The sequence below is a fragment of the Pelecanus crispus genome, chromosome 5 (genome assembly GCF_030463565.1).
Source record: "Pelecanus crispus isolate bPelCri1 chromosome 5, bPelCri1.pri, whole genome shotgun sequence".
Taxonomy (NCBI): Eukaryota; Metazoa; Chordata; class Aves; order Pelecaniformes; family Pelecanidae; genus Pelecanus; species Pelecanus crispus.
In genome coordinates, this window is record NC_134647.1 from 11,522,650 (window position 1) to 11,544,848 (window position 22,199).

General features: G+C 41.8%; 2 protein-coding genes across 6 annotated transcripts; one reads left to right on the plus strand and one right to left on the minus strand.

Annotated features, from left to right (window-relative positions):
- Positions 1-90: 90 nt before the first annotated feature.
- On the plus strand, positions 91-7,443 carry FAIM (Fas apoptotic inhibitory molecule). 2 transcript variants are annotated; one of them, XM_075710497.1, is made up of 5 exons: positions 91-111; positions 3,033-3,168; positions 3,538-3,766; positions 5,247-5,296; positions 6,765-7,443. In XM_075710497.1, exons 2-5 carry the CDS (start codon positions 3,058-3,060, stop codon positions 6,912-6,914), a joined length of 540 nt encoding a protein of 179 aa, XP_075566612.1. In that variant the 5' UTR covers positions 91-111; positions 3,033-3,057; the 3' UTR covers positions 6,915-7,443. The 2 variants fall into 2 exon arrangements, with proteins under 2 accessions (XP_075566612.1, XP_075566611.1); XM_075710496.1 differs by lacking the exon at positions 91-111 and adding an exon at positions 1,348-1,398.
- Positions 7,444-8,957: 1,514 nt separating this feature from the next.
- On the minus strand, positions 8,958-21,614 carry PARP9 (poly(ADP-ribose) polymerase family member 9). Of its 4 annotated transcripts, none has more exons than XM_075710487.1 (9): positions 21,557-21,614; positions 17,725-18,557; positions 16,074-16,295; positions 15,776-15,994; positions 14,476-14,551; positions 13,617-13,991; positions 12,658-12,806; positions 11,062-11,236; positions 8,958-9,859 (listed from the first exon to the last, which is right to left on the minus strand). In XM_075710487.1, exons 2-9 carry the CDS (start codon positions 18,547-18,549, stop codon positions 9,555-9,557), a joined length of 2,346 nt encoding a protein of 781 aa, XP_075566602.1. In that variant the 5' UTR covers positions 18,550-18,557; positions 21,557-21,614; the 3' UTR covers positions 8,958-9,554. The 4 variants fall into 4 exon arrangements, with proteins under 4 accessions (XP_075566602.1, XP_075566603.1, XP_009490031.2 ...); XM_075710488.1 differs by lacking the exon at positions 21,557-21,614 and adding an exon at positions 18,785-19,308; XM_009491756.2 differs by lacking the exon at positions 21,557-21,614 and adding an exon at positions 18,670-19,308.
- Between the last annotated feature and the right edge of the window lie 585 nt (positions 21,615-22,199).

Below are 22,199 nucleotides of genomic sequence, written 5' to 3' on the forward strand. Positions count from 1 at the left end.
CAGGGGGGGGAGGCGGGGGGGGGGAGGGAGGCGGGCGGCCGCGGGGCGGCGCTGGCCGCACGCCGCCATTTTGAGGCGCGGGGAGCCGAGGGGGAGGAGAGCCCCGCCGAGGTAGGAGCGGAGCGTGGGGCGGCGGGGCCCGGCTCGCCTGGTCGCTCGCTCGCCCGCCCAGGCCTGATCTCTCCTCAGGCGCCTGGGAGCTGCCGCTCGTCTCCCTTCCCTTCCCGCCCCGACATGCATCGCCTGGCGGGATGAGGGAGGTCTTCCCGGGCTCCTTGGAGACCGCCCGGCCGCTGGAGGAGGAGGAGGAGCAGGAGGAAGCAGCCCGCGTCTCCGGCGGCGTGTGCTTCCGCCTGCTGCCGCGGTCCCGGTCCGGAGGAGGGGTGGGACGTGCCGGGATCCCCCGGGGTGCGGCGGGGCTCCGCTGCTTGAGGCTGGGGCAAGCGCGGCGCAGGGAGGAGCTGCGCGGTCTGAGGGGGGGGGGGGGGGGGTGGAGGGTCGCGGCGGTCAGCCCTAAGCCGTGTGAGGAGGGATTTGGAAAGGTGGCCGTCAGGACTTAATTTAAAGTCCTCTCTGCTGGCAATAAACGTGGGTGGCGGGGAGAAATTTGCCGTCTCTGCAGTTCATGTACTTCCGAGTGCGCCGTCCCCCTTTGTCTGCTACCAGGCGTGGATTAGCTGGATGCAGAGCGGTAATCCTGTCCTAGTTTTAAAAACAAGTCCTTACGTCTAAAGAAGCAACTCTCATTTTGGGGTGCTGGCTTGATTAACAGAAAATGCAGTGCAATGAGGCGCTGGGCGGTTGGTAGGAATCCCTGTGCCTGCATTGCAGCCAGCGAGTGTCAGGGCTCGCTGCGCGGGCGCGGTACTGCGCGGCTCTCCCCTCGGGCTCTGACCGTAGCCACCGTCCTTCCGAAAGCATAAAGCTGGCCTAGAGTTTGGCTTCAGGTTTGATTAAAAAAAGAAAAAGCGTATTACCACATTACCGTGATTCGTCTAAAAAAAAGAAGAAAAAAAAAAAAAAGAAATCGTGTGTTCTGGGATGTCTCCTAACCGTTTCAGAATCGCTCCTAAATGATCTGCTAAAATTGATGCAGCAGAGTTGGTACTGCCAGGGGTGATGCACTCTCTGTGGGCAGGCTGTAGACATGCCTCAGGTGCCACCTCTTCTGGCATTTCTTTTTGTTCCCGAGGCCACTTCTTGTGTCGATTCGCTGGCAGGGACACGCGTGGGTCTGTCCTGAGCCCCCGGCACCCACTCCTTTGATGAGAAGGGGAAGGGGGAAGCGCAGAAATACAGCCCGCCTGACTGCCGCTGCGTGCCAGGAGATGCGAGCCTTCACAGACGTCGACCCGTAACTTTAGGAACAACCAAAACAACCTCCTCGGCATTTATTAGGTGGTGCAGACTGTTCACTACCATGAGAATTAAATAATCCTTAAAACGGTTTCACTGTTTATAAAACTTATTTTTCAGTTTATGAACAGAAATGACAAAACCACAGACAGTAATACAGCAGTGTACTTGAGCATATTTTAAAATAGAAGCTCAAGACAGAGTGAAGGAGGTTTAACTTTTAAATGCACACTCCTCTGTTATGCTGAAGAGAGACCCTAGAACTTACAACTTTACTTTTAATTCATTTTTCACTGAAAAGTACAATTTATCAAAAATTCACTTATTTGCGCTTACTTAAATTATGCTTATTGATATGCACAGACAATGCAGATCGCTGTTAACAAATTAATTTGTTTAGTGAAAATAATAAATAAGTCAGCAGCGTTGTAAAACATGGTCATGGTCTAAAAACCTCCAAAGAAAGAAACTAGTGATTTATTTGTGGTTTACATAGACTCTATGAGTGAATTGCCAGGTCAAATTGCTAATGCGATTGTTGAAAACTACTACACTGGTTTAGAGAAATGAGTAGTTGAAATTGTTGCCTGTGCTATTTCACTTTCCCTGCGGTGGCAACAGTCCATAGTTTGTTACGGTTTGTGACTGAGATGGGCAGCTCTGGATTTGGTTCCTGCTTTAGTCAAGTTGTCCGTTTCTGAGCTTTTGCTCACAAGTTAGGCAAACCATTTTTCCATCAACTAACTGAGAACATCATGATGTGCTAATAAAGTTAGGATAAATTGCGCTTACTAATTTTGTAAAGAATACTTATATTTGCCTGTCTAAGGAAGAATTATGTTTGCATTTCATCATATATATGGCAGTGCATGATAATTCATTACACTTTTAAAAATGTCCTTTATCTTAAATGGAGAAAACCCTTCTATGCTGCTATTCTGCTTTTCTTTTTTTCTTGCTGCTAATTGGATTAAAAGCCATTTTGGTTACTATGGCATCCCGTGAGGAGATAACTGTCTGTGAAGATGAAGTGAGGTAAAAAATCAGAACTGTGGTAGGAGCAGATTTGGAAAGATATCCACAGTTCCAGTGGTCACTTATGACTGTATCTAAACTTTAAAAAATACTTAAATGAAAGGATATCTTGCCAGATCTCCTCCCTTGTGGGTGTTTGTGTATGCCGAGTTGCATTTCTGAATGCTGGAAGTAATGTTTATGAGAAAGATTACAGACAAATCTGTTAAAACAGATAATAGCTACACTGGACATCCTGACTATTTTTTCAAGTTTAAAAGGCTAAAACACTTTCTCAGAGACCAATCAAAATACTGTATTTTAACATCTGAATATCTGAATTCTAAGTATAATTTTGTAACCATACTGTCACCTGAAATGGAAGTTTTAGAGGTTAGATGGATATATATGTCTTTGTATGGTGTTCGTCAAAGTGAGCCTGTTTAACTGTCTCTTTATATTTTGTGATTTTGTGATATTTTGTCATATTTGAATGTTTGAAAAACATGAAAATATAAGCAATTCTGTAAGCCTGTTCTTTCAAGTCTCATTTTTCATTTGTAAAAAGCGACTTGCCCTGAAGCAGTAAAGCTTTGAACTATAGAAATCCATAATTTAACTCTTTCAATGACAATTAATTTACTTTGTTGGTGTTTCCATAGGTCTCGGTACAGCCACTTAGAGAAGATGACAGATTTGGTGGCTGTTTGGGAAGTAGCTTTAAGTGATGGTGTTCATAAGATTGAATTTGAACATGGGACCACTTCAGGAAAACGTGTTGTCTATGTTGATGGAAAGGTGAAATTGCTATGTGCTCAAAATTCACTATGATACAGATTATATAAGTGCACTTCCATGCAACAGGCATCAGAACAAACAAAAGACTAATAAATGCAAGTGACGTATATTCAGTTGGTTAACTTCACCTAATTTAATGAACTGCATCATTCTTTCTTTTTTCAGTTACAGTTAAGGTGTGAGTGTTCATGAAGTGCTTTGCTGTCCTTGGGCAGAGGCACTCTAGACATACATATCATGTATTTGTTCGTTCTGAAGTAATAGTTGATTACTGAGCTGTCTCCCCACTTCTAGTTCAATTTTTTTTGATACTAAAACATGTATTCAGGTTTATCAATTAATACCTGTTGTCTTTGTTTTATTCTACAGGAAGAAATAAGAAAAGAATGGATGTTTAAATTAGTGGGTAAAGAAACATTCACTGTTGGAGCAGCCAAAACAAAAGCTACTATTAACATTGATGCAGTCAGTGGCTTTGCATATGAATATACTTTGGAGATCAATGGAAAGAGCCTCAAGAAGTATATGGAGAACAGGTCAAAAACAACCAATACTTGGGTACTGAGCTTGGGTGGTACGGACTATAGAGTTGTTCTAGGTAAGTAAACATTGAGTGACTTCATGTTGCTGCCTTTGAATAAACTTGTATACATGTAATAATTGGTAATTAAGAGAAAGCACAGTCCAGTGGCTAGCACTGTTGCAGGGTAAAATCCTGCATGGTGTAGAAGTTTGGAATTAGATGCCAAAGTCTGAAAAAAATAATGGTCTTGTTACACCCGTGTGAGCTTGCTGTCAGTGTTCTGTTCTACAGCAGCATGGCCTAGATTTAAAAAAAGGTGAAAAAAAAAAGGTTGGAAGGAGTTGAGGTTTCTGTATCCATAGAGCTGCGGTAGCAAGACAGTTCTCCAGGTGAAGCATGTTATAGAAGTGTTATCTGTGATGTGATCAAACCCGCCGTGTGTGTAAGTTTGTTAACCAGGTAACCAGGCTTTCCTTCCAAAAATCACAAGCCAAAGTCAAGGAGTCTTTAACTGAAGAAGTGCGACAATGTTAATCTACATTTTTGATAGATCAATCAGCATCCTTTTTTCTGCATCACTTCTTAACCACAAATTTAATCTAAAAACTTCAGATGATGTTTCTTCACTTTCTTAATAGCAAGGCAATACATTTTGTCTCTTCTGCTCCCCTTTTCCCAAATACATTACAAACAGATGGGAGGAAGGGATCCCCTGAGGAGTTTGTCTGTGGCATCTAGTGGGAAAACTTTCACTTAGGTATTGCTGTATGGTTAGATCTGAAGACAAGAGATCTTGGGCTCCGATTTCTTCTTAAGCCTCAGGACAGGATGAACTGCCCTCAGATGAAGGGGGGTGGGGAAGACAGACAATTTTAGTGCCAGAAACAGATTAGTCTCCTCACATACTTTTAATCTCCCTATGCTTACTTAAAAGGCAAACAGTGTTCAGCTCTCTACTGATGTCCTGTGGATGACAGTGTCAGTAATGTGAATTCTAGAGCAAAGTAATTTAAGGAGGATGTGCTGGGAGAAGTAAAAGAATATTCTGTTTCAAATGAAAAAGATCTAAGATTCATATTCAAAGTGGTACTTGGGTTTTCAAGGAGATTTTAGGAATACAAACAGTGTGATGGATGTTAAATAATGCTGCTTTTGAATTAAACCGACCTGGAAAAAAATGTTAGAGCTTCACTGAATAAACAGCACTCAGATAATTAGCAGAAATTACTTCATTTTTCTGTCTTCAGGTTTTTCAGTTTAAGAATGTCAGAATATCTCTGACAATATTCAGAACAACCCAGTGTTAATAGCTAGGGCTAGGGAAAGGTAAAAACGTAGCTCACAGCGAAAGTTGTGTGCCCATTGGTGACAGAGCCTCCCATCTCTCCAATATAAGAACAAACCCTGTAGTCCAAGTCCTATGGCTACTGAGGAACTTCTTTTGGGGACTGAAAGTAAAATTCAGCAGTAAATTTTTTAAATTCCAGAACTTCTTGTCTGTAGAGGGAAACAAAAATTTGTTCTTTCTACTTCTTGTTTTCTTTTTCCTTTACAGAAAAGGACACTATGGATGTGTGGTGCAATGGTCAAAAAATGGAAACAGCGGTACGTGATCATTTCCAAAGGCTTTCCACAGGCTATGGCTAGATAACCAAAGCTCAGCAAAACAAGCCACAGAGGGGCACGTTACCTCACTTTACCGCAGAGTATGAGCATACGCCAGTACACCATTAGTCTGTTCCGAATGTCCTTCACTGTGTTTTACAACTGACAGTATTTTAGTTGGGATGCCAAACATCTGTCTATTTAAGGATAAACAATGCTTTTTTTTTTTTTTTTTTTACACTTTTTAGACAAGCAAAATAAATCTTCTGGGTTGGTTGTCCAGGGTTTTTAGGGAGAAAACTTTCAGGGGAGTGGGAGGGACTTGAGTTTGATGCAGAGTGTAGAGCCACCTCATCCACACCTGCTTGTGTTAGTGGTGACTGGAAGTTGAAGACATGTAGTCTGTTATGACTGACAAGTTTTTTCCATCTAGAGATGGTCCTGAACACTTAGGGCTTAAGAGTCTCGTTGGAACAAATCAAATCTTTTGTCTTTCTGTCACATCTGCATTGATTTTTAGAGCAGGTTGACAGCTAGAAGGCTTAATCTATTTGTTGTCTTTTTATATTATGATGGCTTTCAATATGCATACTATGTAGGCTTCCCCATCCTTGAAGAATGTGCTTTCTCACCAGAGAGCTGTCGCTGTGATTACTACTGCCACAAGTAATCCCTTGGATGAGTACAAATTGTAAAATCATCAGTTTTGCTACACTTGAGAATAGGATGAAAAGATTTACCAAATGTTTCTTCAGTAATCAGTGGAAGAACCATCCTCTCTCAGTGAATTAGAACTTCTGCTCTTGATGGTTCTCAGCCTTTTCTGTAATGTAATAAATGCACTCGGAGATACTCTTGCAAGATACGAGTACAGGTTTAGTTGTCAAACTGTGCTTGCATTAGAGTGGCACATGGATTTTTCTGCTCTCCCAAAGATGATGACAGAAACATGGCCATGTGTGGCAAAATCCGTCATAGGAAGTTATATAGCTGCAGCAGGAGCTGTCTATCCAAAACACACAACTGTTACACTCAATTCAGGGATCTCTTTGTCCTGCTGTAGAAGGCACCACTAAATCCTTCACGTTTTACTGCCACTTCAGCACAGGTTTGCGTGATGCTTATTGGCTGTACTACACGACTCGGAAGGAAACTGTCTTTTCTGGTTTTGTTTTACTGATATGGATCAACGACATTAATTCACAAACTCCAACTTTACTATTTCTAATTATGTGAAATTTTGATTGACATTTAATACCCACAAATCTTTAACTGGACGGCTTGACAAAGCCCTGTCTGAGATTCTGCAGCTTTGTTCAGCATTTGCACTGTATCTGTTGCCAGTACCTATGGCTGCTCTAATTGTGGGAACTACAAGTGATTTTGACTTTGGAAACAGTCTGCACTCAAACTTTTATTTTACTAAAATAGCGCATGTCTGGTTTTATTTTTGTCTCCTTTCTCACAGGGTGAATTTGTAGAAGATGGGACTGAAACTCACTTCAGTGTTGGTGATCACAGCTGTTGCATTAAGGCTGTCAGCAGTGGAAAACGAAAGGAAGGAATTATTCATACCCTTATTGTGGATAACAGAGAAATTCCAGAGGCTGTGGAGTAGCCTCTAGTTAACTGATTATTGTAGGACTAAGATCAGGAATTTTCAATTACTGTGGTAATTATTTTAATATGTACTACTTGGTACGTCTAGGTCGTGCTGGGTTTATTTTCTAGTTTCTGTATATGAAATTATTCTTTTTGAGGACCAGATGAAAATAATTATATACAACCTCTTACATTACCAGTTTTTAAAAAACTATATATACATATAGAAGGTATATTATATCACAAAGTGCAGCGAGCACAGGTGAACTTAAGTAGAAATTATATACTAGAAAAAAATCTCGCTATAATTAATGCAAGATAAATATTCATTAGGACTGAATCCTTATAAACTGTGGGGGTGTGTGGAGGAAGGAGGATGCATATGCTGGGCATTCAAGTAAGCTGTTAAAATTTTCTCAGTAATTATATTTTTCTATTAAACTGATTACCAACGTTTTTCAGATGCAGTTAAGAGTTACAAAGTTAATAAAAAGGTTGTTAGTGAAATACATTGTTACCAGTATTTGTGTAACAGTATTAAAATAATACTGCACTATGAAAACTTCATTCTTCCGAGTAGGAGAAAAGCTGTTACATTGTGCCAAAAAAAAAAAAAATATTATTTGAGGTTTTTTGAAAACTGATGCTTGTTAGAAATTGTTGCAGTAGTTCAGAAACTCCATATTGAGTTTTTTCAAAAAGGAAGAGAGGGAAAAAAAAAAATCCTGCCATGAAACTCCTTTAAAAAAAGGAAGCAAGCTGAAATAAGAGCTTATTCTTGTTCAGTGCTGCCTACCAAACCTTAAATCTACAGCTGTGTGTTTTTCTGGCAGTAATGTGTGAATCAAGAAACATCAGGAAAAATGGGACAGAAATAGAGGAGAAGAATTGGTTGCTTAAATGGAAAAGTTAAAATAGAAATAGACTAATTCTGTTTTCAAACTTCCAGCATACTATCTAAAAGCAACCTTGGGACTTCTGCAAGAACAAGACTCATATGTGTTAGATGGTTCTTACAAGTTCATGGGGGTTAAATGGGGTCCCCGTTTAACATTGCATTAGAGCACAGGCTCACACACTACAAAAGCTGTTCTTTTGCAAGAATGTAGACATAGCTGATCCGAAAAATAATAATAAAAAAACCCCAAATATGATTATATTAATTGAAAAGTTTGGTTTGCAATGGTTCAAAAAATCTTCCACTTGCAACCTCACTCAGAGTTCAAAATTAGACTTTTATAACCTAATTTCTTTTGGACTTTTGAGTGGTTCCTAGCACTAAGACTACTGTCTTGGGAGTTGCAGGTGCAGTACAAATGTGCTGGGAATTCATTATCAAATTATTTTGAAAAGTTTTATTAAACACTAATTTCATCTGTGTTTTAGGTTTAGGGTTCAGACTGCTGTCCATTAGCACAGTGCTTTACATGTGGATGAAACACTTTTCATATGACAGTGTCATTTTTTTTAATAGTTTTATGCAAGCCTTTCTTCTCCCCAGATAATTACAGTTTTAACCACAAATGACTTTTCAATCTAGAAGCAGACATGATATTGGCAGATGAGCCTTTATTTCTGTATCACAGCACTGTTATAAGCTGCTGGGGTGTTTAGTTAGGGCCATAACTGGTGGCTTTGAAAGCTTCAGTTTGGACAAATCTGGTAGTAACTTTTAGTTTGGGGCAATATATTTGTTTTAAACCCTGCTAACATCAAGACATAGTTTCAGGCTTTACTACAGAAAGTTTCAAAGTACCTGAGAGCTGGACTGAATCCCCTTTTGCATTGAAATAAGTATAATAGCTCTTAGACTTTTCCATTTACTGGCTTCACAGAAGCAATGTGCGGATATCTAGCGACAAGGTTGACAATGTAATCTTTAAAAGATATTGGTAAAGGTAGATTAATTGAAGAGCAATTTCAAGCTGTGGCTTGAACCAGTTTTCTACTATTTTGTAGCCTTTCAAAGAGATTGAACACAGCTGAGAAATCTGAAGTTCAAATACCATCCAAGTCAGGCTCTTAAGACTATATGGAAAAATAACAGGTTAGCTGACAGTGTAATTCATACTTTTTATTTTGAATACATGTAACTACAATGCTCGGAATCTCTTAACTAATAAAAGCTGTAACAGCAACTACTGTTAGAAATCATGAAGTATTACCTCACATTTGTCATAATCATGTGTATTTAATAGCATGTCCGTAAGTGGGAAACAGCTTTCACCTGATACATTCAGCTATTTAAGTCAAAAGAAAATCTAAGAATCAAAAGGCACAACCCAGATTTCTTGGGTTTCACTAATATATGCAATATTTCAGATTAAGAAAATGTAATGGAAGAATGACAGCCAACGCAAACATCAACTGTATAGTCACATGCTCAGAACACTTTAAGGCATAAAGTAAATGACCAGATAAATGTTAAACTGTATTTTGTGATGCTTTCCCTTCCATTTTCATTCACAGACAATTTTGTTCTAATCTCTTCAAGGTATTGACTTCACTTTTTTTGTTCGTGGATATTTCAGAGCACTTTGTACAAGGCACTTGGATCACAGCATGTTACTCGTTAGAGCATCCTCTTAAAAATCTAAGTGCTAGACTTTGTTCTGAGGGGGTCTTCACAATAGCTACAGTTCCGATTAATTCTTACTCAGGGTGCTACTCGTTCCGTCACTTGGGAACAAGTCAACAAATATTGTGGAAGGGCCCCAACACTGTTGCAAATGACAAAGGTGTTGGGATTGGTTACATCATCTACTAAGCTGTCATATACCTGAATGGCATCCCCCGCCACTGCCGGTGGTATAATGTAAGACAGCTTGCCTTTAGTGTATAAGCCTGTTAATACATCAGCCTCAAACACGTACATTTTAGATTCTGTTTCCCATGTATCTTTACCCTCGATTAGGCTTTTTGGGTTCCTTTTAAAGTAGATGCCAGCTCCGTATTTTTGTTCTGGAAAAAGAAAGAAACATTTTCAGAAGGAAAAGAAAAAAAAAAAAGCCTTTAACAATGGGTTCTAGAGACCACTTCCTGATTCAGTATTACATTTTATGGTTATTGCTCAGTGCGTGTCATCCTTTTGGAAGTCAATTTGTGTTAAGTGGCTCTGACATTAGCACTGACCTCCCACTGAAATCATGAGCAATGACAGCTGATGGCAGTTCCAATTTAACTGCTACTCCAGTGACGGCCATTCGGATTTAACTTTTAATCCAGTGATAGAAACATCAAGGTATAACGCATTTATATAAACACTTCTGTCATCGTGACTCTGATAAGCACCAAAGAGGGTAAGTTCTTAATAATGCAAACTACAAAAAAACCTTTGGGATTTCTAAGGAGAATGCTACATAAAAATGCTATTACAGTATCACATGAAAAAGTGCAAAGAAATGAAATGAGACCATCATCCTATTTATTACTCTGAAAGTGTGAAAATGTGCCACGTACATTGCATAGACAAGGAAAGGAAAATCTCCACTTTTTGAACAGTTTAGCACCTGAAATCCTAATTCTGCATTTGACAAGCAAAATATCACGCCCTTCACCTATTGCAGGATGAGGTGCCAAATGCTTATTCTCTCCATTTCTGAAAGCATCTGTACTACAGTCTACTACAATATTTCATAGACACCATAGCTTTCTTCCTAAATGTACTCTCATTTGAAGGGCAGTCTGCTCAGTCAGATCATCTGCCATTTCTGATGGCACCCGATTTGAGCAGCAGGTGAGGCTAGATAACCTTCAGTACCTTCCAGCCTCAATTTTTCTCTGATTCCTTTGAACGTGCTTTAACGCATCAAGCTGCTGAATGTGTGTCTGCATCAAGTAAATAAGGATGTTGTCTTTCTATAAAGAGAGTGATGCAACAAAATAAAACTTGGACATGGCATTATGTGCGTATCAACAATTCTGTCAACAGAGCCTGGGCTAGGCTAGAATCCAGGCTTATCCTCCCAGAGCCTTACTGACTCTATAGTATCAGGCAGGAAAACCAGGAAAGTCCTACTGTAGATAAACAAAGTAAGCTCATATGATCTAAATCCAGGTAAGAAACAGTTCTTGTTTAGGAATGCCATTTTTTCTGATTTTAATCCAACTTTGGTAGTCAGTCACTGTTCATTCTGATTAAAGATGCCAAAGCAAGTTATTACCTGTTGGTGGAGAATACATCCTGTGAAATCCAGTTCGGCACACTGAGCTACAGAACTCAGCAGGAACATGTTGGTACAACTTGTGGGTTATTTTGGAGGTACCTCGCTTTCCTTCCATTTTTTTTTTCATTTGTTGGAATGCAGCAGATAAAAGAGCATTATGTATCTTTTCAATCTGTAACATAAATAATAGTGTAGTATAAGCAAATGGAGACCGATATCCACGAAATCCATGAGTGCTTTTGTTCAGGCTATGTTCTTCAACGTAAGAACCTTTGATTTAGCTTATATGCATTGACCACGTAGCAGATAAGGTATGTGAAGCGTGCAACTGATCCACAGGGAAAGAACCAATGCCACTGTCCCATGCCTCTCATTGAAATCAGTGGAAATACATCCTAGTGTACTAATTTCCGGTACTTGAGCTGCGCTGAACAGATTATCAGCCATACGTGAGAATAAGCCGTGTGGCTGCTTACAGCCTCATCTTGTAAAGAACTGCAAGTGTCCTGTAAGGCATGGAGAACCTTCAGCTCTCGTTGATCAACACTTGACAGCTCTTGGGGGAAAAAAAGATCCTTTAAGTTAGCTTGTGTCTGGAAAGCGTGGCTGCACGCAGTGTGACACCACACGGAACTTCAGGCAAGTTGGCTGCGCTGCAGCTCTCGCTCCCCTACCTGACTCAACCAGTGGGCCAGCCACAGTCCTATGGCAAAAGTCAGCACCGGTGGCGTGCCAGGCCTCTTCCCCAGCAACCTGCTTGTGCCAGACTTCTGACTGCGCAGCTAAAAACAAGCAGGTGCTGCAGCACGATCAAGCTTTTGCTCTGTTAAGTCATTAACTGAGCTATGACCGATCCTCAGTGCAGCACTGTTTTAAATTCCGATGTAGCCTTTGTGTTGAGCCTCAACAAAGTCTTTAGATCCACAGATCAAAAGCACTTGCTTTCATCGGGTTGGCATTTGCTATTATTTCAATGTTAAATACCTTTCTTGTATGAAAGGCAGCTCGGCACGTGTCAGTCTGGTTTCCAGTTACCCGCTGTTACTACTAGGCACGCAAAAACCCTGCTTGCAATCCTCCGTACTTCTCTGTGTTGCACAGCCTCATCCTCCTCCTGCTCCGTGAAGTGCTTATATCCAAGCAAGATCCCAACTTCAACACACTACTAATCAGATCATAACTCTGACAAATTCAGTTGCTAATTTTTGGTGTCAAGCTCACAAGAAGAAAACAGAGACGCTGTGTGCGTTAGTGTCCTGGAATATTGTACTCATTCCAACATACCAATCTCCTATTTCTCTAGAGTCCTATAAAGGAACATTTGAAGCATGAAATAGGAGGCAGAATATACAGTACAGTTAAAAGGACTTCTCAGAATTTAACCACACTTTTCTGGTCATTTGCATTATGTTTAAAATACTTTTTATTACATCTATAATAGACTACATCTATTTTAAAGATGAGGCTGATTTGATCTTAATTTTTAAAAGCAATATATTGAAATAGTTCATCTGAGTTTTTTAAGCATACGTTAAACATGTTAGTTCAAATTTATCAGCTGAGACTTAGTTTTTCCATGAATACCCTCTTTACCTTGAGAACACGAAGCCCAGCTTTTTCAAACTGTTTCTGTCTGTCTTTAAACTCCTGAAGGTGTGAGTCCACCAGTGAAATCTGGACCCTTTTAGTAGTATCCGTCCTGTGAAGGTGTTCTTCTGAAAGCTGACCTGCTTCTGCTTGGTCTGGATACAAATGAGGGAGTAAAAATTTCATATATCATAACATCTGAAGCAAAGGCAAGGAGGAGGGATCCAGTACTTTAGTTTGGTAGTTTAGTTAAGAACAAAGACTGTTAAGTATTCTCTAAAGTAATGCCAGAGGCTAATACTGAGAGGGATTGAGAGAGATACATATTTTTTTTTTTTTTCTACATTTAGTAAAGAAAACAGAGAGAGAGAGAGAGAAAATCACAGAAAAGCAGTTTATCTTCTCCATTACATCTCTCTGCAGCCCAACTTTCATGTAATGGTATCTATACTGAATGACTATACAAACGTGAGTTAAAATGGCTCACTCGGTAGCTTTCTGTAATGCCACTAGTTCTGCCCACTGCTAGTGAAAGCTGGGGGCTCTGCAGAACAAGTCCATTGGTGGGTCCTGCAAGAGCGGTCCAGCTGCAGCTAGCAAAAGAGCTCAGCAAAGGTATGTGTTAATTAAGGTGCAAATTTTGTAAGTCTCCAGTGGCCAGGCTTATGAAGTGAAGGTGTCCTGGAGGAGGCCAGCGTTACAGCTGGCTGTACAACGGGCAGCCCGTGCATAAACTGTGCCCTACTGGGAATATTGCCAAGTGAGTAACCAAAGCTAACAAATGCTCTTTCAGGGGCTCCTATGATCAAAGTACAGTAATAACGGTAATTAGAGCAATGCTCAGTATGTGTGTGAACTGCATGCACGTCTGTCCACACTCAGAAATACATAGATACATGTTGCTTCATACTGGACCTTATTTAGTCACTTATTTACTTAATTAGTCACTTATTTACTTTACATACCCATTAAGTACAGCAGTTCCTCTTGTTTCGCTGTAGTCTTCTCTTGCATAGCAAGCAGTAATTTTTCAGTTGCCAGCACTGCATCAATCACAGCATCAGGGGGGCCCTGAAATTCCAGTCTTGCTTTTCCACCTCGCACTACTTCTGATACACATACGCTAGAATGCTGCTCTTGAAATAGTTCTGCAAACTCCTTTTTACCGAGGCTAAAAATGAAGTTGTTTTCAATAATAGCACGGTGACTTTCCTGAATTTGTACCATGCTTTGGATCCACGATTCTGCTGCTTCCAATGCTGTACGTGTGTTCCCTTTAAGTTCAATAGCTGGTTCATTACTTGCAGTCTCTTTTACACTTTGACTGCCTGACTCTTCACCTGGAAGAAAGATTTTTTTTTTTTTTTTTTTTTTTTTTTTAATACAAGTGCATCAGAAGAGTGAAGAGCTTTCAAGTGCTGTCACAAATTCCTATATGTAATCCAAGATGTACAGTGCAAGAAAGACACTACTCTTCTGGTATGCTCAAAAAAAAAAAAAGAGATCAGATACCAGGAGGTAAGGTTTTCAGGAAGAAAAAAAACCCAAACCAAAACCCCACACATGCAGAATTTATGTGCCTCCCACTAAATGACTTCCAACAAGTTAGGCACTGACAATGATTTTTATGTTTGAAAATCTTATAAGGGACTACCCAGTTCCATTCCTATCAATGTAAAAATGCAAAGTGCTCACACATTTTTGCCTTCCCCTTTCCCCAAGACACATATGCAAATACTAAGTTCTTTTTAAAGGAATGTGATTTCAGATTCTCCAACCTGGAGTGCTCATTTACTTGAAATGCCCCTTGTCTTCATTACTTACCCAAATGATCACTTCTGTTGTTACACTGCTTTTCTCTCAGTTTCTGTGTGGCCAAATAAAATTTTCTCTGGAAAACCTTGAAAAAGAAAAGTTTAGGAGCAGTTTGCAATCTCTGTTGTCAAATATGCAATTCATCTCTTCAAAACTCTGTTAGATAAGCAGTTTACAGCTGTAGTTATACCACCCCCCCAAATTCTGAAATTGTTAATAGCTGACATTTGTTTTTCCCAAAATGTTAATCCTGACAATATCAAATGCATTCCTGTTCTTCTATGTCTCCTAAGGTAAGACACCTTACACACTGAATGGCACCAACTCCCTGTGGTTGTGGCATATCTGAATTCATGAAACCACAGTAGATAAAGGTGTTCATTACTTGCAGTTTAGCGCTGATGAATCCTTACTCAGTTTTAAAACCCAGACTATTGCCCTGCCTTTACCCCAAAGCTCCTCTTCATGATCACACATGGAAAGCCTCTGAGCAGCGCTGCTCTGCTAAGCAGTGGATTTGGCATCTGGCAAATTGCCTTTCCTTCTTTTTTCAGCAAAAAGAGATTCTACTGTGCCCTGATTATCAAGGGATTAAGTGATGAGCACATAGCTGTCATATAGCTTCCTTTAGAGCTTATGGGACTGTTACAGAACACGGATCTGATCTTAGAATTATAGAATGGTTTGGGTTGGAAGGGACCTTAAAGTTCATCTAGTTCCAACCTCCCTCCACCTAGTTCTTGCACCTGTTGAGAGAATGGATGGTTGAAGTTAAATGGGAACAAAGGCAAACTCTGTACTTTCCTAATAGATGGCTATCTAAAATAGTTGTGTATTAATCACATCGGCCAAATATTCAAAAGGTGGAAAATGGCACACTACAGTTGAAATCATCCAGTGTCTGTCTGCAACCCTTCTGTCATGTTAGGTCATATAATGTCTTGATAGTGTTTTGCCCTAGGAACTTCATGCAAAAAAAATTAGTTAAAGAAATTTCCTGGGGAGGAATAAGCTATTCCCTAATGAGTTAGGAATAGACTCTTTCTTATAAATTCACTGATAGTCATGGGAATTTCAGAGCTCCCTCCCCTTCCTATCAGACCACAGGGTGAAGACTTCAGCTTTAGTGAAGAGAAAATGAAGTTTTAATAATACCTGTTAATGAGACAAATAGTTTCATAAAGGGACCTGCCACTCACAAATGTTATAAGTAGTATGGAATTCAGGTTATCTTAATTTGTAGTCATCTATAGGAATATTTTTACAGTTTTGGGTTTTCCTTATTGGTAGTCAACAACAAATTTGTTACCTCACAAGCATTGTGGTCATCTGGGTGAAAGACAAACTGCACATCTATCTTCTTCTCAGGGTGTGCCCCAGCAAAATTTAAAACCTCTTCAATCATGGTGTCTGCCACTATATCAACAGGAAGTGTTAACGACCAAATCCCATTTGCTGGAAAAGAAACTGAGGGAGACTGGTAGTCCTGCAGGTAACGCAGGCATCTTGTCACTGCAGCTTTTAATTCCTGCAGGAAAAACAAGTGGTTTAGTCTTCACATCACTCAACAGGAAAATCAATTAAAATCCAATCTAACTGATCATCACCTCACACAGTAACACCTTGTGCTGGTATCGGGGCCAGACAAAGTGCAGTACAAGCTCACAGGGCAGATTATGCCCTTTTGTTACTACGAGTTCATTATAAGATGAAGAATATCCAAGATGAAATTCATCCTGAGGAGCTGAACCCCCTTTTTGCAGCAGTTCTGTTGAAACTGGAGAGTAAGGCTTGCCATTCACAGAGACAGGAATAACAATGGCTGTAGTCTGGAAGAAAAGAGTGCAAAGTTTTAGTATACTTCAGGTTTACTATTTGCAACCTTTGCTACTACAGAGAGCACTCCTTCTAGGAACAATTCCTTTAAAAAAGCCTGACTGCAGCAGATCAGCTGTTTGAAAGGTTCTCTTACTACTACTAAGGGCAGCACTGGAATACATCAAAGTATGCACCTTCTAGTGGCAGTAAATGCATAGGTTGTTTTTTCAGAAGCCAACCGCATGCATAAGACCTGTTCAAGTCATCAGAGTGTATTCAACAGAATTATTACCACAGCTATAGAAGTGACCCATATGCGCCTCATCAAATGCAATTCTGCAGCCAATTATCAATGAGCAGGAGAGAATTATGGCTATGTCTGTTATCCCAGCCCACGCAGATGCTCCCCCTGTTAAGGCAGCAAGCACTCGTCACCAAACTAGCAGGGTCAGTGCGCACAGGGGAGCTGCAAAGCTACGGTCGCTTCCAATTCCCAGTGGAAACAGCAGATTCCCATAGTAGATCTTCTGTATTTCAAATTAAACATGTAAAATGCAAAATTCTTGTTTACAGAATATTACTAATAACAGCGGTAATAGTTCTAACCTTAATTCTTGAAGATTATCTAAAGATACAAGACTTTGGAGCATATTTTCCTCATAGTCTTGAGGGCGTGTGGTAACTTTCAGTGCTGCGGAAATGGTTAATAAAATTCCCCACAATGTCAACTTTGCGATCCTTTGCTCTCACCTCAAAAAAATGAACTCTCTATTCAACTAAGATATTTCTTTAAAATATAAGTTATGAATTCTTTTAAGATACAGTATTTGCTGAAAGCAAATGCCATTCCTGTGATGTAGCTTCCAGTCTAAGAGCTCTGTTGGATTACTATGGCTAAGCTTATATATTTTGCACCTGATTTTCTAGCTAAAAAGTTAAATGAATCAATTTAAATGATGCACTGTTTAAAGGTAAGGTGCACATCATCTCTATAAGTTATTTTCAGCTGTTTCAGTGTTTGCTGAATAAATCCAGGAGTGACACCTATGAGAACATAAATTACAGGAAAAAAAGCAAGGCAAAAAATAAGAGTAGACTTCTAGGGAATGCATGATAAAATGTGAACTCCCATGATTTTATAAAAAGAAGATAAACATTAATACAGGGATATATTATTAATAATCATCCAATCTTTAGCTGCTTCCTATTACCCCATAACAGCATTTATACCAAAAAAGAAATAAAAATGCTCTAATTTTTAATACCCATTTAGAAAAAAACCCAACTCCTTGCCACTAGAATTTATTTGTAAATTCTCATCAGGATGATAAGATAACTACTTAGTGGACCGACACAATATGTGTTGTGAACTCTTGGGCTCCAAATCCTGCAAAGACTTGGAGACAACTCCATGTTCAACATATTACAGGACAGACTTACCTTCTGCTCTTCAATGAGTCCTCTTACGATGCGCAAGCGAACGCCTTCATGTTTAATGAAAGTTGAACTCTGGCTTGGTGAAGCTGAAAGTGTTTCCTGAAGTGAACTGGTATCCCCCAGATACTTTTCACAAGCCTTCTTCATTTCTGCAACTGTAGGCTCACAAACGTTCACCAGGCGGATTTCCCTGAGACAGCCTAGTGGACTTGCCTCAACAAATTCCTTTATAGCCATTACAATCACTTGAGCACACAAACTGAGTGGGAAGCCAAAAATACCTGAACTCACTGCTGGGATAGCCACAGACTTGATAGCATTTTCTGGAGCGCTAGCATACCTCAGAACATTCACAATAGCTTCCTCAAGTAGGCAACAACATTCGTTCTTTTCATAAATGGTCCACTGTGGACCAACTGCATGAATGATTTTCTTACAAGGAAGCTTCCCTCCACCTGTCACTGCTATTTTGCCAGCTGTGAGTTTTCCGTACATTTGAACATGAAGATTGCTTTGCTCTTGTATTTCCGGCCCTCCAGCATTCACAAGGGCTAAAGCAAGGCCTCCTCCATGATCTAGATACTTATTAGCTGCATTCACCAAAGCATCGACCTTGTGTCTTGTGAGATCATCCTTACAAACACAAATGTCAATTCCCTGCTTTAGTTTTTTCCTGTATACCTCAACAGCGCATTTTGTACTTTTGAAGGTCAATGTACAAGCAAACTTTTTGGAAATGAGATTACTTAGACAGTCCCCTCTTCTCTTAAGAGCTTCATAGGCATCTTTATTGATGGGGATCATGAAGCTGTCCTCATCCATTCCCATCCTTGGTCCTAGGATACAGAATAATGTAAAGTTAAATCCAAGATACTGCTGTTGAAACATTACTTTTTATATAGAAGTCTGGTTTATAGCTCTCAATTTTATCCTATTGTCACTACTTACCAACATTTTTTGGCATAGCCTGATCTTCTCTTTCTCCTTTTTGTAGGCTTAGAAAACCCAACTAAGCAAAGAAATCAAGGCCTTGAGTATTGTTCATTATTCTGTTCAAACTAACCTGCCCATCTAGTAGCTCCTTTCCCACCTTTCCTCAAGACCTTCTCCTCTTTCCTTCAAATGCCTTATGAATCACAGCAGTGTGAGTTTCAGGAAAGTGAAAAGTTCAGGCGTGCTCTGTCGACTTAACATATTTGGATTCTGAGAAACAGCCATTATTGTGCTGTCCATTGTTTCCTGTAAGCCTGTGAATACTTCCAGTTTCATCTTTTCAATCAACAACCACCTCCCTTCCGGTAACTGAACACAGGCAGACACAGGAGTGGCAGGCTGCCAATCAGTGTCCTCAGAGAGAGCACACATCCTCCTCTGAAGCAGTCTGTCCTCAAGATTATCTTCTTGTGACCTGGCAGATGTCAGACCCGGTGACAAGTGGGGTCCCTCAGGGGTCCGTACTGGGACCGGTGCTATTTAACATCTTCATCAATGACACAGACAGTGGGATCGAGTGCACCCTCAGCAAGTTTGCAGATGACACCAAGCTGAGTGGTGCGGTTGACACACCAGGAGCACGAGATGTCATCCAAAGGGACCTGGACAAGCTGGAGAGGTGGGCCTGTGTGAACCTCATGAGGTTCAACAAGGCCAAGTGCAAGGTCCTGCACCTGGGATGGGGCAACCCCCAGTATCAGTACAGGTTGGGGGATGAAGAGATTGAGAGCAGCCCTGCGGAGAAGGACTTGGGGGTACTGGTGGATGAAAAGCTGGACATGAGCCGGCAATGTGCGCTTGCAGCCCAGAAAGCCAACCATATCCTGGGCTGCATCAAAAGCAGCGTGGCCAGCAGGTCGAGGGAGGGGATTCTGCCCCTCTGCTCTGCTCTGGTAAGACCTCACCTGGAGTACTGCATCCAGCTCTGGGGCCCTCAGCACAAGAAGGACATGGACCTGTTGGAGTGGGTCCAGAGGAGGGCCACAAAAATGATCCGAGGGCTGGAGCACCTCTCCTATGAGGCCAGGCTGAGGGAGCTGGGGTTGTTCAGCCTAGAGAAGAGAAGGCTGCGAGGAGACCTTAGTGCGGCCTTTCAGTACTTAAAGGGGGCCTACAGGAAAGATGGGGGCAATCTTTTTAGCAAGGCCTGTTGTGACAGGGCAAGGAATAACGGATTTAAACTAAAGAAGAATAGATTTAGATTAGACATTAGAAAGAAATTTTTTACAATGAGGGTGGTCAAGCACTGGCACAGGTTGTCCAGAGAGGTGGTAGAGGCCCCACCCCTGGCAACATTCAAGGTCAGGTTGGACGGGGCTGTGAGCAACCTGATCGAGTTAAAGCTGTCCCTGCTCACTGCAGGGGGGTTGGGCTAGATGACCTCTAAAGGTCCCTTCCAACCCAAAGCATTCTATGATTCTATGATAAATATGCCATGAGCCCCCAAACAGCCTACCCAGAGTCCTCTCAGCAGAGGGATTACCAGCATATAGCCTGTAGGCACCTTGGGCAAATACCTTTTCCTTAGAAGTGGCTGATCGCTTCTCTTTCCCTATTCTTCCTCCAAAGGCACTGAAAGATGACAACAACAATATCACTGAGCCTGCAGTGACTTGAGGGTTTGGGTTTGCCTTGCTGTTCATCTGAGGAGGACACTAGGTTAAGATGTGTCTCCTCCTGCTACTTGTTCTCTCTCTCTCTTTCTCTCCTACTGTTTATTCTCCCCACCATTAGGCTGACATGACCATTGTCAGGGACATATCCTTAAATGAATTAGTGACATAATCTGAATTTAAAAAAACCAAACCACACCACAAAACTTAATTTGATTTAGAGCACCAACCTCAAAGACTGATGTAGCAGCACAACTGAATGGGCTGAGAATCAATGGTGAGAAGGAAGAGGAAGAAGCAGACAAGTATGAGAGGAACACCTTTGAAACAGATGCTGTTACAGGGCTTTGCTAACTGGCTGCAGTGCCACTGTGATGCTGTGCTGCATTTGCCGCTAAAATTCCAGCTGAGAAAGCAAATGTGAAAAGCCATGCCATAATCAGGGCTTCAAAATGCTTGTAAAAGCAGAAAACACCACTGCTCCTCCTCTGAGTTTGTTTTGCAGAGAGGGCTGTAGCCTGCCTCTGTCCTCTCCAGGGCATTCTTAGCATTTTGTTACTGATTTCCAGCAATGCGCAAGGGTGAGTACCACAGGCCTTTGCAGAGCCAGTGACCCGCAGCCACCCCGGCAGAGCGACACTTGCCGATCCGTTCATTTAACCGTGCCATAGAGATCTTACGCTGAGCTTTGTCTTTAACTCTGTGGCTCCTCTTTGGTCCGCACTTAAAGCCTACAAGCAAGTTCCTTCTTTGTAAGGAACTTATGAATTCAGAAGGGCTTTTTAAACCACTTCTTTTAGGGTACAAAAATAATGGTAAAGAGTAGGGCAGTTTTTGTATTATCACTATGGCTATACAGCCCCCTCCCGGCAGATGTCAGCAGTACAATACACAGTATTTATGTTAATTATTGTAAATCAATTTGTATTAGTTTAATCAAACTTTCCACCGGGGTATTCCACCTGCTTGTAAAGAGTCTAACGTTTTGCACTTACAAGGTATACGCACAGGTTCATCAAAACACTGCGAGCCCTTACTTTTAAAAGCAAAATGCAAGCAAATCCTGTTGAAGTAATCAATAACGTCAATTCATACCCGTGTCTAATTCCTACATTTCAGGTTGCTTTTGGCTATCCCACGTCAACGTTTGCCAGTTTGCTGGCTGCAGCTGGCAATTTTCAACTTAAATACATGAGCACACTTGACAGATGGCTAAATGAGAGCCTTACCTAGGCCACTCTTCTCTTTCGAGGTGTCTGCACTGTAACTCTATTGTAAAAAAAAAAGAGAAAACGCATGTTACTGCCTGAGGGGCTGCGTTCCTCCAGGAGCAGTTCCCGTGCAAGCAAAACCGGCAGCACCATCTGTTCAAAAATTTGCACGCAGTTTTCTAACATTTGAAACGCTATTCAGAGCTGCACCACAGGTGACCGCAGGGCTGCGGGTGGAGTCTCCCGCAGGCTCCCCCCGCTCCAGCCGACCTGCGGCTGCTGCGGAGCCGCGGCGTTTTACCTCACCCGAGCGCCAGGCCAGAGCCCAGCGCCGTCCCCCGCCGCCCGCCCAGCGCCCAGCGCCCGTCGGCGGCGGCGGGGCGCCTTGAGCCCCGGCGAGCCCGTCCCGGCCTGCCGCGCCGGGGCACCTCCAGCCGCCGCGCCCCGGGCCCGTGAGGGGCTGCCGCCCCGCGGCGGGGGGCAGGCGCCAGCCCCGGCCCCTCGGGCCTTTCCCCCCCGCCCCGCTCTGCTACCTGGAGGAGCCCCATGAACCGGCGGTGAGCGGCGCGCCCGTCCGGCCCGGCCCCTCAGCGCCGGGAACTGGAGCGGGCCCCGGGGCGGGAACCGCGGACCCGAGCGGCGGAGCGGGAAACGAAAGCGA